This window comes from Macrosteles quadrilineatus, unplaced genomic scaffold (genome assembly GCF_028750875.1).
Source record: "Macrosteles quadrilineatus isolate MER2022 unplaced genomic scaffold, UCM_ALF_1.0 Scaffold_2__2_contigs__length_208266976, whole genome shotgun sequence".
Taxonomy (NCBI): Eukaryota; Metazoa; Arthropoda; class Insecta; order Hemiptera; family Cicadellidae; genus Macrosteles; species Macrosteles quadrilineatus.
This window is the reverse complement of record NW_026542595.1, coordinates 66,438,739-66,456,490: the sequence shown is the minus strand read 5'-3', so window position 1 is coordinate 66,456,490 and position 17,752 is coordinate 66,438,739. Positions and strand designations below refer to the sequence as shown.

At 38.0% G+C, this 17,752-nt stretch overlaps 1 protein-coding gene across 3 annotated transcripts in view; it reads right to left on the bottom strand.

Annotated features, from left to right (window-relative positions):
- Positions 1-2,789: 2,789 nt before the first annotated feature.
- LOC128985880 (sodium-coupled monocarboxylate transporter 2-like) overlaps positions 2,790-17,752 on the bottom strand; it is a 54,447-nt gene continuing 39,484 nt past the window's right edge. The window contains exons 10-15 of one of the 3 annotated variants that reach the window (XM_054405841.1): positions 16,748-16,857; positions 11,625-11,808; positions 11,291-11,377; positions 10,182-10,357; positions 3,333-3,516; positions 2,790-2,875 (exon numbers count right to left, since the gene is read on the bottom strand). In XM_054405841.1, coding sequence (XP_054261816.1) covers positions 2,840-2,875; positions 3,333-3,516; positions 10,182-10,357; positions 11,291-11,377; positions 11,625-11,808; positions 16,748-16,857 — 777 coding nt within the window. In that variant the 3' untranslated portion in view covers positions 2,790-2,839. Of the gene's footprint in view, positions 2,876-3,332; positions 3,517-10,181; positions 10,358-11,290; positions 11,378-11,624; positions 11,809-16,747; positions 16,858-17,752 lie in introns of those variants that run through there. The other 2 variants (XM_054405842.1, XM_054405844.1) reach the window with 2 other exon arrangements.

Below are 17,752 nucleotides of genomic sequence, written 5' to 3'. Positions count from 1 at the left end.
GTATAGTCAGTTCATCGTAACAGAGCTCCCTAGTACAGTCATAATTTCCTGGTAATAGACCTCTTTTGTATAGTCTGTTTTCATCGAAATATACCTTCCTTTATAGTCAGCATTTCATCGAAAAACATTTTTAACATAAATCATGGATTTGGTGCCTGGTCAGGAGGTTTGCGTGGTGTGTATGCACAAGGTTCTTGATTCTGAAAAAGGTATAAAATGTGAGAAAAAATGTTGTCGTTGGCTCCATTCTTCGTGCGTCAACCTCTCTGACACTGAGTATGCAGCTTTATCTTCAAACAACAAGAAAAAATGGTATTGCTACCGTGTTGACTGTATTAATCCTGAAACTCATCCCTCGAACACTTTGAAGGCCCGTTTTGATGAATTTTCTGGCAAGATCGATAAAATGTTGGATATGATGATTAAGTTAGCTGGAGTACCAGAAGACATTGCTGCTATGAAAAGCGAACTAGCAGGGGTAAACCAGACACTTGCTTCTTTAGAACCCAGGATTTTAGAGGCTGAAAAGCGGCTTGACTCCCTTGAGAATGAGCTTAGCACCCTGAAAATAGCGACTCCAGAATCTGTCAATTGTGATACTATCCTCGAAGAAATCGCTGAGCGTAATAACTGCTCGCGCAATATCATAGTATATAGGATTGTCGAATCTAATAGCTCCGATGTTGAGTCGAGAGTCAATCACGATAATACTACCGTAACCCTGGTGGTAAATAAATACTGCCAGCCAAATCAAGACTTAGGATTCAAGACTTATAGGATTGGGAAAGCCTCTAACAAAGGTCCTAGACCTCTAAAAGTTATTTTCAAAGAACAAACTATTGTTATGGACATCATGAAGAATCTAAACATCGAAACTTTAAGGAATCTTGACCAATCCCTCGCCAATGTTTCTATCACAAGAGACCGAACCAAGCGTGAAAGGAAACTGCTCAGCCACTTGCGGGAGGATCTGGAGGCTCGGACTAAGGCTGGAGAGGCCGGACTGACAATCAAATACCGGAACGGTATCCCTAAAATTGTATCAGCAAAAACTAGATAGGCCTGGTAGCAGCAAAGCAGTATTAAGTTACTACCAGGTCTTGTGTGATATTTAATCTTTTTTTCTAATGTTATCTACCATATCTCTCTAGTCATCATTTTCTGCTATTGCTGGTGTATTATAATTGCTATTGTATGTATTGCTATTGCATGTACTAATTTATGTATGTATGTATTATCTTTTTTTGTTATTCTAGTCGCATGTTTTCTTGTAGTAGCCTATATTATCGATTGTTATTGTTGCCAAATTTTATCTATTGTTATGCTTGCTATTCAACCAAGTCTTTTCTATTGCATGTAATGTTAGTCTCTTATCTGCCTGTCAATAAATTATGCAAAACAACAAAAAAAAATTAAAAAAGCATGAGAAAAGGCAGAAGGGAAGAAAATTTAATTAGGCTAAGCAATTGTATTTCACTCTTTAATCACTTTTCGTTCATTTAATCTCAATCTTTCAATATTGTATCTGTATCAGCATGTCAACCCTGTAATGTCAACCCTTGTAAAAATGGTGTTATACCGTAAACAAATAAACAAACAAACAAACAAACCTTTTCTTCCTTTAAAGTACACGTATTGTGGCACTTTGTTAAACTTGAATTCAAAGATACCACTTACTCTAAGGACCCTTAATGGAGGATGGAACTGTAGACGAGAATGTCTCTACAGAATATAAACTTCTTCAACGCATTCATCTGATGGGAACTGAAATAAGTGCCAAACCAGTCTACAGGAGTCCCACAATCGCAAGGTTCACTACGACAACCAACGTCGACGGAAATATCCGTTCCAAGTTGGTCAGCTGGTGTTGAAAAGGCTGGCGCCTCAATTTGAGGGATCCTTCGAAATAATCTCGGATCAGACTTCAATGACAGAAAAATAAAACTACCTGCGTAGCTCATGCCAAAAATCTCAAACTATTCAATTCCTAGGCACCTCGCACATCTCCGCCGCGGGTGTGCCTCCCCTTCCTATCTACTAACCCGGGTTGATTGTCGTCTCCTAAGACTTCAGCTTAAACCCAACTCCCGTTAAAAGCATGGAGCGTGAGTTCAGCCGAGTTTCAAGGCCCGATAAGGAGAAGTTGAAGACGGGAGGCTGCTTCAATGACCTCCACATCGAAAGTTTCCTACGACTTGTAGAATGACGAAGTCGACATACCCCAGGTCTACCGAACAGCTTATGCATCGAGACCCTTTTTCTGGCAGACCAAGGGAGAAGAAAAATAAATGCCACCACTCGTAGATTCCGAAGAGTATACCCATTCCTACCGGAGGTCCTGCTGGTAACCCTATTTATTCCAGGACATCATGTGGTACTCTTGGTCTTGTTAACTGTACAGTTGGTCAATAAACCGATAAATGTGTACGACTCAATGGGCTACAAGCATCCCAAGGAGATGCGACAACTCTTCAATGCCCTGCAGAGGAACGCCCAAGTCAACGACATACCATGGTCCCCGGAAGCCTGGCACATGCAAGACACGTCAGATTTTGGGCCAAGGCAACGCAATGGAGTGGACTGTGGCATTTTTATCCTTTGGTTTGCCGAACTTATCTCTAGGACAACACATTCCCCATGCTTTCACCGATAATGTAAAAAACAGTTTTTCCTGATAAAGACCCTACATAACCTCCCACTTTGACAGCATAATCTAAGTCTTTGTTTAAAAAGAATTGACAACTTAAACTCTTAGAGCAGAGGAAGTAAAAAAACACACAAGTATTTAACATAACTTGTAATAAGAAAGAAAAGTACAAGGCAATGTAGCTCGTTCTCTTTAGGATTTCTTTTCCAGCTGCATATGTGATTTAGCCTGAAAGAAACAGTTTTATAACATCAGTATTGAACATGTATTTATAAAACCTTGACCCTTAGAGCGGTATTATTAAACAGTGTTGTTTGCACGTTATTGGTATATATTACGTATCACAAGGTGAAATGATTAATGTACAGAAGCAAACATTTAGTAATACATTTCTTTATAAATAGAAAATCCGTTACTGCAGAGAGTTAGCACGAATTAATTAGCTGAAATAATGGTTTATATACATTATCTGAAAACTTTGATGGGATAAGTACTGAATTTTATTACCTATGTTATTAAAATTAGTTTAGGTTTTTGGCTTGATTCTTACCATACCAATGCAAAATTTAAGCATGTAACAACCTGGTCCGGTTGATTCGAAGTTGATTTCACAAGAAAATGTATAAAAATTTTAAAGTTGATACCGTGTTGCCTAACAATAGTTTTATAGATTCACTATACTTACTTGTCGCTTGGCCGGGTCTGGTAGAAACCTGTGTATAACGGGAGTAAGCAGGTCGCGGTCGACAGTGGCCGGGTCTGTAAACCCCGTGGCCCAGCTGACTAGCATGCCTACAACTAGGGTGATTGTGGTACCAATAACTGAGTACCACATGTAGGAAACCCTGTATACGGCCAGTGGCTCCTCACTGAAACAAAGAAACCATCATGTGGCATATATAAAAGAGATAATGGAGAAATGATATTTTAAATTAGGTATTTTGGATTTGATGAAGTTAGAAACACTATTCTTACTCAGAGCATCATACAAGAGGAGACAATTTTAAAACGTGAAGATAAATATGAGGATAAGATCACCAAATACGATTCTTGGTATATTCTGGAAGTTTCTTCTTAAACCGCATATACTGTATAGAGAGTAGTACTCTAGTTATAGTTGTAAAGAACACACTTGATATCTATGAGCATTACGGTATGTTTTGATCTAGACGAAACTCAAGGTGGTGCCTGGGGAAAAAGTAGTAACAACAAAAGCACTCATTTTGTCATGCAAAACACAACAGAAAAATACACTGATGCACTAAAACAGTGCAGGGCCACCGAGTGAGTGGGGCGACGGGGGCGAGAGCCCGGGCACCGCGGTCAGGGGGCAGGTGCAACGGAAAAAATACAACAAAATTGAAAAAAAGGTTAAATGTACATAACGTATTTTTGAAAGTTATGTATAGCTGAATTTTGAATATTACGTTGTATGTAATTATTGAACAAATACATATTATTTGACACCAATCAATTTTTATATTTGCAACGTTTTCCCAAATTAAACATTTGATGAGAGTGGAGTAACAGGATTTGTTTGTATACTACTTTAAGTTTAGTAATAATGGCAGAATATTAAGCCCCACTGTGGAGTTGAAGGCCTTGTGCCGACTTAATTATCTTAATATAAATCAATATTTCAATCTCTTATTTCACTATGTAAGAACAACTGTAGGTAGAATTTAAAGTGAAATTGCGATACTTAAAACCTCGGATTACGGGCAAACTGATTTAAGTGAAAATTAAGCGGCTGTTTTAGTCCAACTAGTCAGTCTGGCAAAATGGGGATTCCAATTACAACTATGGAGCTACAACTTGTCAAAGGTTATTTGGAGCGTCACGAAGGAACAGTAAGAGCATTTGCCTATCTAAGGCAGCACTCCCGGAGAAGAGGGGGCTCTTAGTTTCATGAAGAGACACAATGAAAAAATAAGAGCCAGGGATGTTTATACATAACTTGACAGTTATGTCCCTAGGTCTGTCAGAAAAAGAGAGTCGATGCATAAGCTGTTCGGCTGGTATCATAAGCTGTATCTTCTTCGTTCTACAAGTCATAGGAAACTTTCGATGTGGAGGTCATTAAAGCAGCATCCCAGTTTAGGTTCTCCTTATCGGGGCTTGAAACTCGGCTGACCTCACGCTCCATGCCTTTAACGGTAGTTGGGTAAAAGCCGAAGTCTTAGGAGACGACAATCAACCCGGGTTAGTAGAGAGGAAGGGGAGGCACACCCGCAGCGGAGATGTGAGAGGTGCCTAGGAATGGAATGGCTACGCAGGTAGTTTGGTTTGTCTGTCATTGAAACGTGAACCCATTTCGCCCTTTACCCGATATTACTTCGCAGGATCCCTCAAATTGCGGTTCCAGCCTTTTAAACACCAGCTGACCAACTTGGAACGGATATTTCCGTCGACGTTGGTTGTCGTAGTGAACCTTGCGATTGTGGGACTCCTGTAGACTGGTTTGGCCCTTATTTTTCAGTTGGCCCATCAGATAAACGTTTAAGATGTTTATATTCTGTGGATACATTCTCGTCTACAGTTCCATCCTCCATTAAGGGTCCATATAGTGAGTAGTATCTTTTAATTCAAGTATAAGAAAGTGCCCCATACGTGTATTTTAAAGGAAGAATAAGTTAAGTCATACACATTGTTGACTATAGTTATTTTATTGAGGAAAAAGGTAATATTTATAACAAATAATAGTCAACTGAATACAATAAGGCGTAAATTTTGACAATTTTCATCAGAGCTTATGTAAATTTTACTGAGCATTATCCGCGCCACAATTTTGAAAATTATAGAAGAACCACTTCTGCATTTCGTGTGAGCCCAGTCTTTGCACTTCGTACATTGCGACCAATCTTCATTTGGGACATTGTCATAAAATCTGTTCCACAGACTAGGCATAGCACATCATCTTCTTCGTCCGATGATAACTTCAATATGTGCTATTTCTTGTGCTGTCCTCCAATTTTTTTCCTTACATAAAGTTTTCCTCGCTGGCTTCTTACCTTCTTGACATTTGAATGTAACCTTTAATTGAAGATTACCTTCTATTCTATAGCATATGTATGCCCTTCTCGTCTTGTTGTTGTCTAATGTCTTGAAGAGAGGCGGAAGTTGAAGACCGGGAACTCACAACCCCTGTTTGTTGTAAAATAGATACACCTAAATTCACTGAAAGTGAATTTGCAGTTAAGCTCCCGAGCCTGCTTGTTGCGAAGTAAATGCACCTCCATTCTTTCGAATATTTTGTAGTGGAGGGGCCATTGGGTCACCTACATTGCTGGATTCACCACCGTCATTGCAAGTAGAAGAGTAGAGTTGGTGGGAGTTTGTTGCTCTATTGGCACAGCTATCTGCTTGGGTTCAAGACGATCGGGGAAGTAGTTCGGAAGGAAATCAATATCCATAAAAATATCTCTACTTAAAGGATAAACTCCCGACACTCTGAATCTGACATAATATTGGAAGGCTTTAGGGAAGACATCTCACAAGGTTCCTGGATTGTCTTAAATACAAAGGGATTTTCCTGGATTGTTCTTAATCCAGCTATCACAAGCGGAATTTAAAAATGCCTTCAAGGGGCCAAACACTGACGTATCTAAAGGTTGGAGCTTGTGGGAACAGTGAGAAGGAAATAAAAGCTTTGTAATGCCGTTTCCTTTTGCTTAGTCAAGGGCTGGAACTGACATGTGGTGTTCATGGTTGTCCAGTAGCAGGTGGACTAAGCATTCTTTTGTACACTTGACATGCAGTACACAATGATTTAGAAATCTAACAAAATCTCGTTCTATCATCCACCCAGAAGAGATACAACTAATTGGTCCATCTCTAAAAAAATTTCCTTTATAATTAACCCTTGGGAATACAAACAAGGGCGGAACACTTATTCCTAAATGCTGACACAGTAACAGCAACTATCACAAGGGAACCTCTCTCTGCTGATGTTAAATTACCTATACAGGGTGTTTTTTAAAAAACTTGCATCTTTATTTATGTAAAAACCGCAATAGATAGAAATATGCAGTTTGCGGGAATCATCTATTGACGTAGGGGGACCAATTGTTTTGAATTCAACGTTACATTCACATTCCCCCCCTTTCCCCCCCTGCCCCCAACTTAATTTTTTTAAACAGAAAGGTACCCCTTGTGACATATCAAATAAAAGAGCATGAAAAAAGAAAATGTTTGATGAAAAAAAATTGAAAATCGGTTCATAAATTTGTGAGATTTTCCCCCCCTCACCCCCCCGGAACTTAATTTTTTTTAATAGCAAAGTACCCCTTGTGATATATCAAATGAAAGAGCATGAAAAAAGAAAATTTTTGGTGAAAAAAAAATTAAAATCGGCTCATGAATTTGTGAGATAATCACCCCCCTTTTCCCCTACCCATAACTTGTTTTTTAATAGCAAGGTACCCACCCTTGTGACATATCAAATGAAAAATAAATTTCACCAAACATTTTCTTTTTTCATGCTCTTTCTTTTGATATGTCACAAGGGGTACTTTGCTATTAAAAAAAATAAGTTCCGGGGGGGGTGAGGGGGGGAATATCTCACAAATTTATGAACCGATTTTCAATTTTTTTTCATCAAACATTTTCTTTTTCAATGCTCTTTTATTTGATATGTCACAAGGGGTACCTTGCTATTTAAAAAAATTAAGTTGGGGGCAGGGGGGTAAAGGGGGGGAATGTGAATGTAACGTTGAATTCAAAACAATTGGTCCCCCTACGTCAATAGATGATTCCCGCAAACTGCATATTTCTATCTATTGCGGTTTTTACATAAATAAAGATGCAAGTTTTTAAAAAAACACCCTGTATGCTTAAAACGTTATCGAGCAATAATTCTGTTTGGGCGTTGGCTTATGACAAGCCCAGACTCATCACTGAAACACATTGGAAACCTGCTGGACAAGCTTGACGAAGGAGTCATACATATCAGGTTGTGGAGGGCTATTAGCGATTTCTCTGTCAATGATCTCCCTAAAACCCGTCCAGTTGGCCTTTTTGAAATTAAACCTGCACCTTAGAGGAACAACTTCAGGTTTATCAACAGCACTAACAGTGCATACTATAGGTCTGTTTTGAGTTCGGGGAATCGGATCACCTACAGACTTTTCACACTGAGAGGCAATCCTGCTGCTCACAAAGATGTTGTCAGGATTTATAACCTCTCTTCCATCTACCGCTGTTAAAGGAGCAGGGGAGCTTAGAATCGTGGATGAGCTGCAGGTCATTTGTCTCAGCCCAGGTTTCAAGTTTTGTCCCATTTTCACTTGTCTCTCTGTGTCCCCAAGCAATGCTCTGACAATTAAAATCCCCCAAGACGAAATTAATGTCATCACAGCATAGATTATCGGGCTCTGTAAATACATACTGAGATTCGGGAGGCTTATACAAAGAGGTGATACTGTACTGTGGTGTCTGGCCGTTAGTATCTCAGTATTGTTCCTCTCAGTCAGCGAAGATGAAGTGATGTCAATGTGTGGCCTGGCAAAAACAGCGCTACCATATTGATCATGAGGTCTCTCTAGAATCAGTCTCATTCCCTCTATGTTGGGTCTAGGTTTTAAAATGCCCGGTGTGTTTCTTGCACAAGGAGGAAGTCGCATTCGAACGTCTTGCACATATCAGACAGTAATACTTCTTTGTCTTTCGATATTCCCTCGATATTAATCGAGATCGTTACTAATGGCCTTGAATAAGACCGTTTAGGCGGATTCATTTTTCGAAGTCTTCCGGTTGTAGAAGGATTTGCCACTGAAACGGAAACGTTGCCCGGGGTGAGCCCGATTGTGATGTCCTTCTTAGCGTGTAATGGTCACAATCTTCGGGGAGGCTCCATCTGTGCACCCCACTATCATGATGCATGCGAGTGAAAAGAACCGAAAAAAGGCAAAAAGTGTGTGTGCTTTTTTTAAGCACGTTTTCCTAATTGTTTGGGAGCATTTGATTGTGGATAATTAAAAATCTAATCACCAGGTGGTCCCAACGCAGAACTGTATAGGAATAGAAAGGGTATATTTCCTATAAATGTTCAGCTTATCTGTGATGCAAATCTAGTAATAAGTAACATTGTTGTTCGATGGCCTGGGTCAACCCATGACTCGCACATCTTTCACTCCTCCAGAATACGAGTTGAATTTGAATCAGGCGTGTATGGAAATGGTCTGTTGGTCGGTGATAGTGACTACGCTTGTGCTAACTATTTAATCACCCCATTAGGCTCTGTCACATCACAAGAGGAAAACCTATTCCAAGAGTCAATCGTGAGAACCCGAAATCCGATTGAAAGGTGTAACGGGGTGTGGAAACGTCGATTCCCTGTGCTTTCCCTAGGGATTCGATTTAAGTTAAACCGGATCGAAGGTAGCATTGTTGCTACTGCGGTTCTCCACAACTTTTGTAATAGGAAGAATGAAGATGTCCCACCCATAGATGATGAAATTGAAGCAGCCATCGAAGCTCTAAATGCAGCACAGCTGCTAGACCAACCAGCAACCAGAAGGCGGCAGGGTCGTGAAACAAAGCTTGACCGAAACCAAGCAGCCAAGGAAACCAAGGAACAACTTGATCCATAACTTGAGCCGTTAATCAGGGTCACGCCACACTATACACAGTTTTAACGAGCTTAACACGAAAGGATTTAGTCCAGAAAACAGCTATTTGCCACCAGCTTAATCAAATGGAATTTCGTACGTGATGAGTTTTTTGCGGACATCAACCAGCTAATTATATTTGGCAATGAGTGGTTATAAACAAAAACATAACCTCTAAGTACATAAGTAGTGATTGTTAGTCCTTAAGTCGGTGAGAATATATAAGGATGTGTACAGATTTTTTTATTGTTAAGTTAGCTCTGAGTGGTATTCCGTAAAATTTCGTACGTCCCTCATCCAAAATGTGTTTACCGGACTCGTATGGTAATACCGCACTCGAATACGTCTCGCACGGGAACGACCACACTAGTCCGGTAAACACACATGTTTTTAAGACTAGTAACGGAATATACTATTACCGGGGAAATATGTATATACCCCATATTTACAGCATTATGTTTGAAATAAAAACGTCTAAGGGACATGAAATACTACCCGCAATAAGAAATTTATTAAAAACATTCACCACCCGCATTACAATGTGTGACATCCCATTAGGCTGATAAGCAGTCACGACTAATAAAAATAGTTATGAAACTCAATATACTAACAACATATTACAGTAGTTTTTCAGAATTTTAAGTTAAATTATAGAAAACCTTAAAAATATGAAAAACCCGATTCGTTTGTTAATAAATATGTGTAATCAACTGAATCAATTCGGAAATTTTCTAATTAAATTTGACTTAAAGTGAAAAAAAATATGCTAAAGAGCTCAAACTTGCGATTCATTTCTCAAATTAATAAATTGTATTTAAAAAAATTACATTTTTAATACGTTAAAATTGTAATTAGTTTATTTATTCAGAGGGTAAACTACAATGAGAATCGTTTCATAAAAATAATTACAAATATTTGACACTTACAGTACCCGGGGATGTGTGACGAAGGCAATTGTCCGGTTCAGGATGTCCTCTGGACAGCCGTAGGTGTAGACTGGCTTCTGAGGGAATGTTATAACACCACGAGCAACAGCTCTCTGAGTACCCACAGACAGCCAAGCCAGGAACACAATGGACGCCAAACCTCCAGCCAGAGCACCCTGTGGAGTGGGGGAACGTTATAACACCACGAGCAACAGCTCTCTGGGTACATAGTCAGCCAAGCCAGGAACACAATGGACGCCAAGCCTCCAGCCAGAGCACCCTGTGGAGTGGGGGAACGTTATAACACAACGAGCAACAGCTCTCTGGGTACACAGTCAGCAATATACGCCAAACCTCCAGCCAGAGCACCCTGTGGAGTGAGGGAACGTTATAACACCACAAGCAACAGCTCTCTGAGTACCCACAGGTTAGAGCAACATAACTTTAAGCAAACAATATTTTTGTATTTATAGTTGTTGAAAAGGTCGTTTATAAATTAAATTGGTAAAAATAGTTTACTCCTCCTCTAAATATCATTTATATTTGCAAATAGCTATATTATTAAGTAACTATATCTTTTAATTTGTTGCAATAAGTAACTCTGATAGTTACTTTCCAAAATAACAAACTTGTAATGTTTATAACGCAATTCTTAGTGGTTATTTGTGTTATATCCATTTTGTTAAACTGAAATAAATTGGGAGGAGTCAGTTACATTATGTCATCATATCCCTGTCAGTCCTCCTGACTTGTTTGGGATTGTTTCATTCTTCAGATGGGAAAACAAGATGTTTTATATATTTATAAAACATTGTATTATATATTTTTATATTTTTTTCCTAATTTGTATATTATAACCTGTAATATACCTGTGTATATTATATCATGTATTTTCAAAATAGCAAAAAAGACGAACCATTAAAATATCCAATTTGTTTGCCATAAACAACACTCATCAATACAAAACGAATAGTCATACAAACAAATGTTTATTACATTTCCATTATACAAAATAAGTATAGATTTTTTGCGTTAATAAAACAAACAGAAACGGTAGTGTGCTGCATCAAATATGTAATTCAGTACAACTGTCATGCTTGAAGGCGTACCTTTGAATTGGCCCATGGGAAAAACATCCCTAGAGAGAATACTCCGAGTAGAGCTCCTGTAGTAATTCCCCCGAGACTCTTGCCAGCCTGAATTAGATAGAATATATTTAATGCAGAATCATAATTACAATAAAGTATTGCAATGACAAGATGCACTGAACATTGTATCTGGGACAGGATCGCCCTCTCATGTTTAGGTTAATATTTCGACAATTGTAACTGCACAAACTCTATTCAATAGTTCTAGCTACAGCACCTAAGATAAATTATTGAATTACTTTCCACGCTTGAAAATCTTTTCTGTTTACAGCTGCCCAATGTTCGCAAGGTTTACCTGTATGATCGCGCCCAGCTGTTCCACTAAGAAGACCATGGCGACACAGAGGACGCCAATGGTGAGGACTATCCCTTTCATTATCCAAGAGGCCCTCGCCTCTGAGATGGGTCTCCTCAAACAGGGTGTGACGAAGTCTGTGTATATCACACCACACATAGAGTTTAGGCCCGTAGACATGGAACTGAATGGAAAACATATTTGAATGTATGAGCAATAAATAAAATACTTAGGCACATAGAGACAATTCAATATATTAAATGACTCTTTTGTACGAAATCAGGAAATGGTTTGATGTAAAATATCTCAAAACTAGGTTAAGGTGTTCATTAGTATACTAAGATGTACCCACGTTTTTCAAAAGTTAAGAAGATTTTTCTACTACGAATTTAATGCGTAATATAATGTTAAAGGGAAACTGTTTTTATCATTGCTTCGAAATACCTAGCATTCTTTTCTAAATCCTGTGTTCGTAAAAAGGACAAGTACTAGTTATAGTTCATTAGCGCAATTGGCTTGAGTGAAAAATTATGATAATGTTTCGTCAAGGAGCCGAAAGCGGGTACTTGAACAGAACAAGGGCCTCTTAACGCGCCACCAACACACTGGAGTGGGCGTGAATAACGATCTCTCGCTGACTAAAACACAAAATTATGTAAAGCAAAATTTATTATTCATGTAGCAAAAACTATTCATGGTTCGAAATCGAATGTTTGGTTTACACAATTGTAAAATCAGCAATTTTGTAAACAATCTATTTTATTATTATTATTAATCGCAGCCTTATTATAGAAAATACTCCAAAATTACAACTATTCTAAAAAAAAATTGGAATAATACAAAACAAAGTTGAAAATAATGAATGCCAATCACTGGATTTACTCAATCATGAAAACTTTAAACTTTCATGAAAGAGTTTAAGATTTAAAGATTGTAACAATCCGATTGTGGGCGACCACTGGAGGTTGGACTGATCACCCAACAAAATTCTTTAGCATTGTATAATATAATAGCGCTCATGCAATGACAAAAAAAAACCCCTGTCGGTTGTAAGAATACTCAATGCCCGTACAAGAGGTATTGACAACAGCAAGAGAAAAATCATGATTTGAGGCTAACAGACGGGCTGGGTCTCAACTAGAGTTGACGCCCGGCTAGTTTTAGCCCTTTTCCATTTTGATTATGGAACATTGAACTTCTAGAAGAAAGCCCTCAGAAAAGCGCCAAATTGCTGATTTTGGAGGTAAGGCAGAGAAATAAGTTAATTCGTCTTTTAACTTATTTTTCCCATTTCATATTATCATTTTTAAATTTTAATTTAAAGGAAAACTAAAATTAAGTTCAAGTTTCGGCTTCACATTCCATTCATGTCTGGTTCTAACCAAGATTGGTGAGAATGTAGTTTTGAGAGATATATCCTTGATTCAGGTGATATTTCAGAGGGAAATATGTAGAATATTAACCAAACAATGTTTTCCGATAGGCTAATTAATTTTTCTGTTTTGTTTAAAATGTGTAATATAGGCCTCTGGTAAATTTACAAGGTGGGACGCACATGTTTTTAAGTTTTACTTTTGGGAATAATTAAGACAACTCCAAGGATACTAATAGCCTAGATTTGTTGTCTGCCTCAATTCATCAAGTAGTAAATTTTTAGGTAATATAATTTTGTAAACTTGAATTTTATGCCTAGGCCTAGCCTATTCAACTGGACAAACCAAGTGTTCTTAAAAGGCCCCATTTCTTGGGCTCAAGGCTAGTAAGTATTAGACTGGTTCTGTTGTGCAAGAAGAGTATGTAATTCTAGATTAGGTTAGGTTTAGTATTCTTTTCAATAATGTTGCCATTTTACTAGATCAATTATTGTACTTTTTCAGTTTAATATCACAAGAGAGATAAGCCTAAGCTGAACTGAGTCAATTTCTGAAAGACATAAGACGCTGAGTATATTTTGTTCATAAGCCGACACTGATTTTGTTAGTTCGGAGCGATACCGTAACTCCTTGCTCTAACTTGGAATTTTGTGTAAATAAAAGAAGGCTCTACAACCTAATGTAATATGAATATGTCTTTAAATTCTTTCATTATTTTAAATGTTGAGTCTCCTGTTAATTTCACGTTTTACTTTAGATTATATTATATAATTTACATTTTATTTGTAATAATTCAAAATAGGCCTAAGGCCTACACAGTGGGCCCCCCACTATGTAAATGTTGTGTATACGCCATACTATTATGTTTTGGGGTTTATATAGGGCTGGTATTCTGGTCTACTGCCGTGGAGACGTGCCTCGAGAATTCACCTGTGGACTGCGAAGAGACTGGTGAAGGGACGTGGAGAGCGGCCTATTCCAGACACGGCCATACTTAGGGCTACCTGGGACTAAAGCAGACTCGTGGAACACACACCCCCTCTTTGAGTCTGAGGGACTTCGCTTCAATTCCGATAAGTGATCACTTGTACAGTAAACTTACCATTAGAGTAAACATCACTTGTAAGAAACCCCAGTTAATTTGGTTGCTGGACAGCCTATCATAACAGTGGACCTTAGTGCGACGGACCCAGAACTTAGGCACATTTGGATTTTCCGGGATCTACGGATTGTTGTGTCAATTCATCTGGTTGGAGGGAGTGGGAATTAGTAATAGATAGGTTAGGCCTATTTTTGATGTTCCTATACATATATATTTTTGTATATTCATGTATATTATTTTTCGTTTATGCACTTGTTATTTCAGCGGGTGGCCACCGTCAGCTCATTTTTGTTAGATAATTAAGTTGTTTAGATTTTAGGAATATTACTGGTCTCAAAGGGTCCATTTAATTAGATATCTCATGTGATAGGTATAACCCATTAACTGGGTAAAGGGAACCCGCCATCTTTGATTGTTTGATTGAGATTTCGTATATATATCTGGCACACGATTTCTGATTTAGAGTACTTTTTGTTTGCCATTAACTCTTGTACATTGTCCGATTCAGCAAAAGTGTCTTAAACAAAGAATTGATTAAAGATAATTGTATTCTTCCAGAAATGTTCTTTTCATTGATCTCCTTGCTTGTCTAGGTCAGTAGGCAACCAATCAACAAATTGCTAGTGTGGCTTAAGCCAATTCTTTTCAGTAAATTTTAAACTTAAATTGAGAGGCATTAACTTAAAGGGGTAAAATAATTTCATGTTGGAGCCTTAGTCCTAAGTAATTGATCACTATTTTCTCGAATTTGAAAAATATTAGGTACTGTGTATTTGAATATTTATTTGTGGTTGATACTCTAGACAGACTGAACCTATTAGGGAAATGGATGTTACGGCATCAGACATTGAGTTCGAGTCAATTTAGGGTATAACCCTCTGCCTTACTAACTTAGCAACCACGAGAAGAGTTTTTCTCTGCGTTGTGAACCTTTAAGATAGATCTCCAAACAGAGTGGCGTCCCTAAACCGAGCTAGCACCACAGATCCGGTTGCTATAGAAGTTTAAGGTTGAAAGGAAAGTATTTGTGATTGAACCCGACCCATCTCCCTGAGCAAAGCTCGGCACAACAGTTAGTGAGGCTGCAAGATCATAAAAATCATAAAGATCATAGAGATCAAAAGTGTACACTCTCTAATTATGAGAATTAAAGAAAGATCATTCATATCAATTACTGAGATATGAACTCCCTTTAAGGAAATCATCTTTACACTTATTACCAATGCAAAATATTGGTGTATATTGTCATGGACAAAATATTGTTTATATGACTGTTTATCTGTTAATATTCCACATTCAACTGCTTTCATAGTGAGCTTCGATCCTCCAGCTGGTTCCTGAAGCTGGTTTTGATTATATTACAACTAAACAGAAAATAAGTATTCGCATGAGATACTACACACAACCCTCCGGACGTGTCATGCGTGCACTTTTCAGTTCACAGAGGTGTCTGTGATAAACGAGACAAACTTGTGTGTAGACGGAAAGATGACTTCCTTCAAATGAAAGTAAATGAAATGAAAGATTCTATATTTTACCAGGCAAAGTTAGGGCCACATGGCTTTTTCTTACACTTAACGTGACAAACGTAAATAAAAAAAAAAAATACAATGAGATTTCTTAATCTAATAAAAAATCTACGTATTTAACAAATCAAGAACAGGTTAAACAAAAATGCAATTTAACATAATAATAATAATTTTAAATAGAAATAACCAAATACACGTTCACACTCTTACACGCATACGCACCAGCAATCGCGCAAAGACCCAGAAGCCCTAGGACACGCCAGCCGAGACCATTTGCTTAAAGTGGAGATTTTTTAGTGCCACCACAAACTGGGAACGTTTTTCAAGTGATTTAATGTGCAGGGGTAGTCCATTCCAAAGACGGCAAGCGGTAACAACAAAACCCCTGTTATAAGCGGCGGTCACATGATGAAGTATACACAATGTGATCAAAGAAGAACGAGAAATTCGTGAACTACCCTGGGACACAAATTTAAAATCTGATGTAAAATATTTTGGAGAGCCTGATAAAAAAAACCAATGAAAACATTTTGATGGATCCTTCATAATTGGATTTCAAGATGTTTGCCTCAAGATAGTATGGCGTGATATGCTCCTAACGCCACAGATCATAGAAAAATCTCAAACAAAAATTCTGAAACCGCTAGAGCATACCCGCCTGAATCACAGTCATGTCATTGATTAATGAGTTGCAGTAACTGAAGTGGGGTAGTACAAATGATCAAATAAAGTTTGGAGTTTTGTGGCAAAATGTTCTCCGTAACTGATGTGTCCCAAGTAAGTGAAGAGTTGAAAGATATGCCAAGATTCTTTACTTTGTCGTAGTAGGGAAGTGCTTTGCCACTCACTGTGATTGGGTTTATGGAGTGTAAGTCAATTAAAGTGCGAAGTCGAGGGTGGCAGATTACAATCGGTTTTGTCTTTTCGTTATTTAGTCTCAGTCAATTATTCTCAGTCCAAGTACTATTCGGTTGACATCTTCATTGATCCTTCTGACACAGTCATTTTCGTTGTTTGCAGTAAAATAGTCATAAATTTGTAAGTCGTCAGAGTACATGTCGTGTTTACAGTTGGTCAAGGTCGAGAATTTCTTACGCATTTTAGATTTGTGTAGCTCACCTGAGAGCAGCACTGAACACACCAGACATAAAGACTCCAGGAAAGCCCGGCACTGCACCGGCGATCTCCATTACGAAGTACGGCAACAACTGGTCTGACTTGCCGATCATCTGTGAAAATAGGTGAAAACTGGAGAGTTCTTACTACCAAACCGGCGAAACACAACCCGAAATTCGGATTATTTACACACTGGCATTCTAACGGAGAGGGAGATTGTATTTTCCATAGACTGGATACTACAAAAATATTTTATCTTCTAAGTGATTGTTAGAATGGCTGCACATAAACGCCGGTTTAAAATGGCCCAAAGAGAAGGTTTGCACAGCAACTACGCGGTTAAAGTTCAGCAAAAGATGTAGAGGGTTTTAAGTATTACAGTATATAAAAGACGTGTGTAGTACAGTGTATCTTTGTCGGCTACAATAAACGAATTATTATTATTATTATTAATTAATGTTGCCGAGGCCTCTCGACTTTATAATTAGTTATTTTCCATCTAAAAATGCGTGTCGTTTTATAAGAAAGCAAAAAAAAACAAAAAAAAAAAAACTAAAAAATGTGGTTAACAAGGATTGGACGTTTCTGCTCGTGGCGAATCGAGAGTTGCGAGATTATTGTCATGTGAAATACTTGTACGAAACTTCAGACCCAGTTGTTCAAAATACGACTTTTAATGTCATAAAGGGCAAATCTATATAAATAAAATTAGAGTTTTGTCTGTACTTTGCTCAGAATTATATACTTTTAGGTTATTTTTACGTTTTATACATTAAAGAAGCAGAAACGAGTCTTATCTCTATTTCTGTCTGTCTGTCTTTCCCTTTGTCTGTAACACTCAAGATGGCATTTTACGCAATCTTCTCCGTGAAAACCAGAGTACCTATCAAGATCCAAGTCATTTTAATGTATTCACTGGATTGGCGAGAGTGTCTTTAGTGATTTAAATATAGCCTTACTACGTAAATAAAATTACGGACGTTCAAAAATGCAGTTTTGTGCGATTTT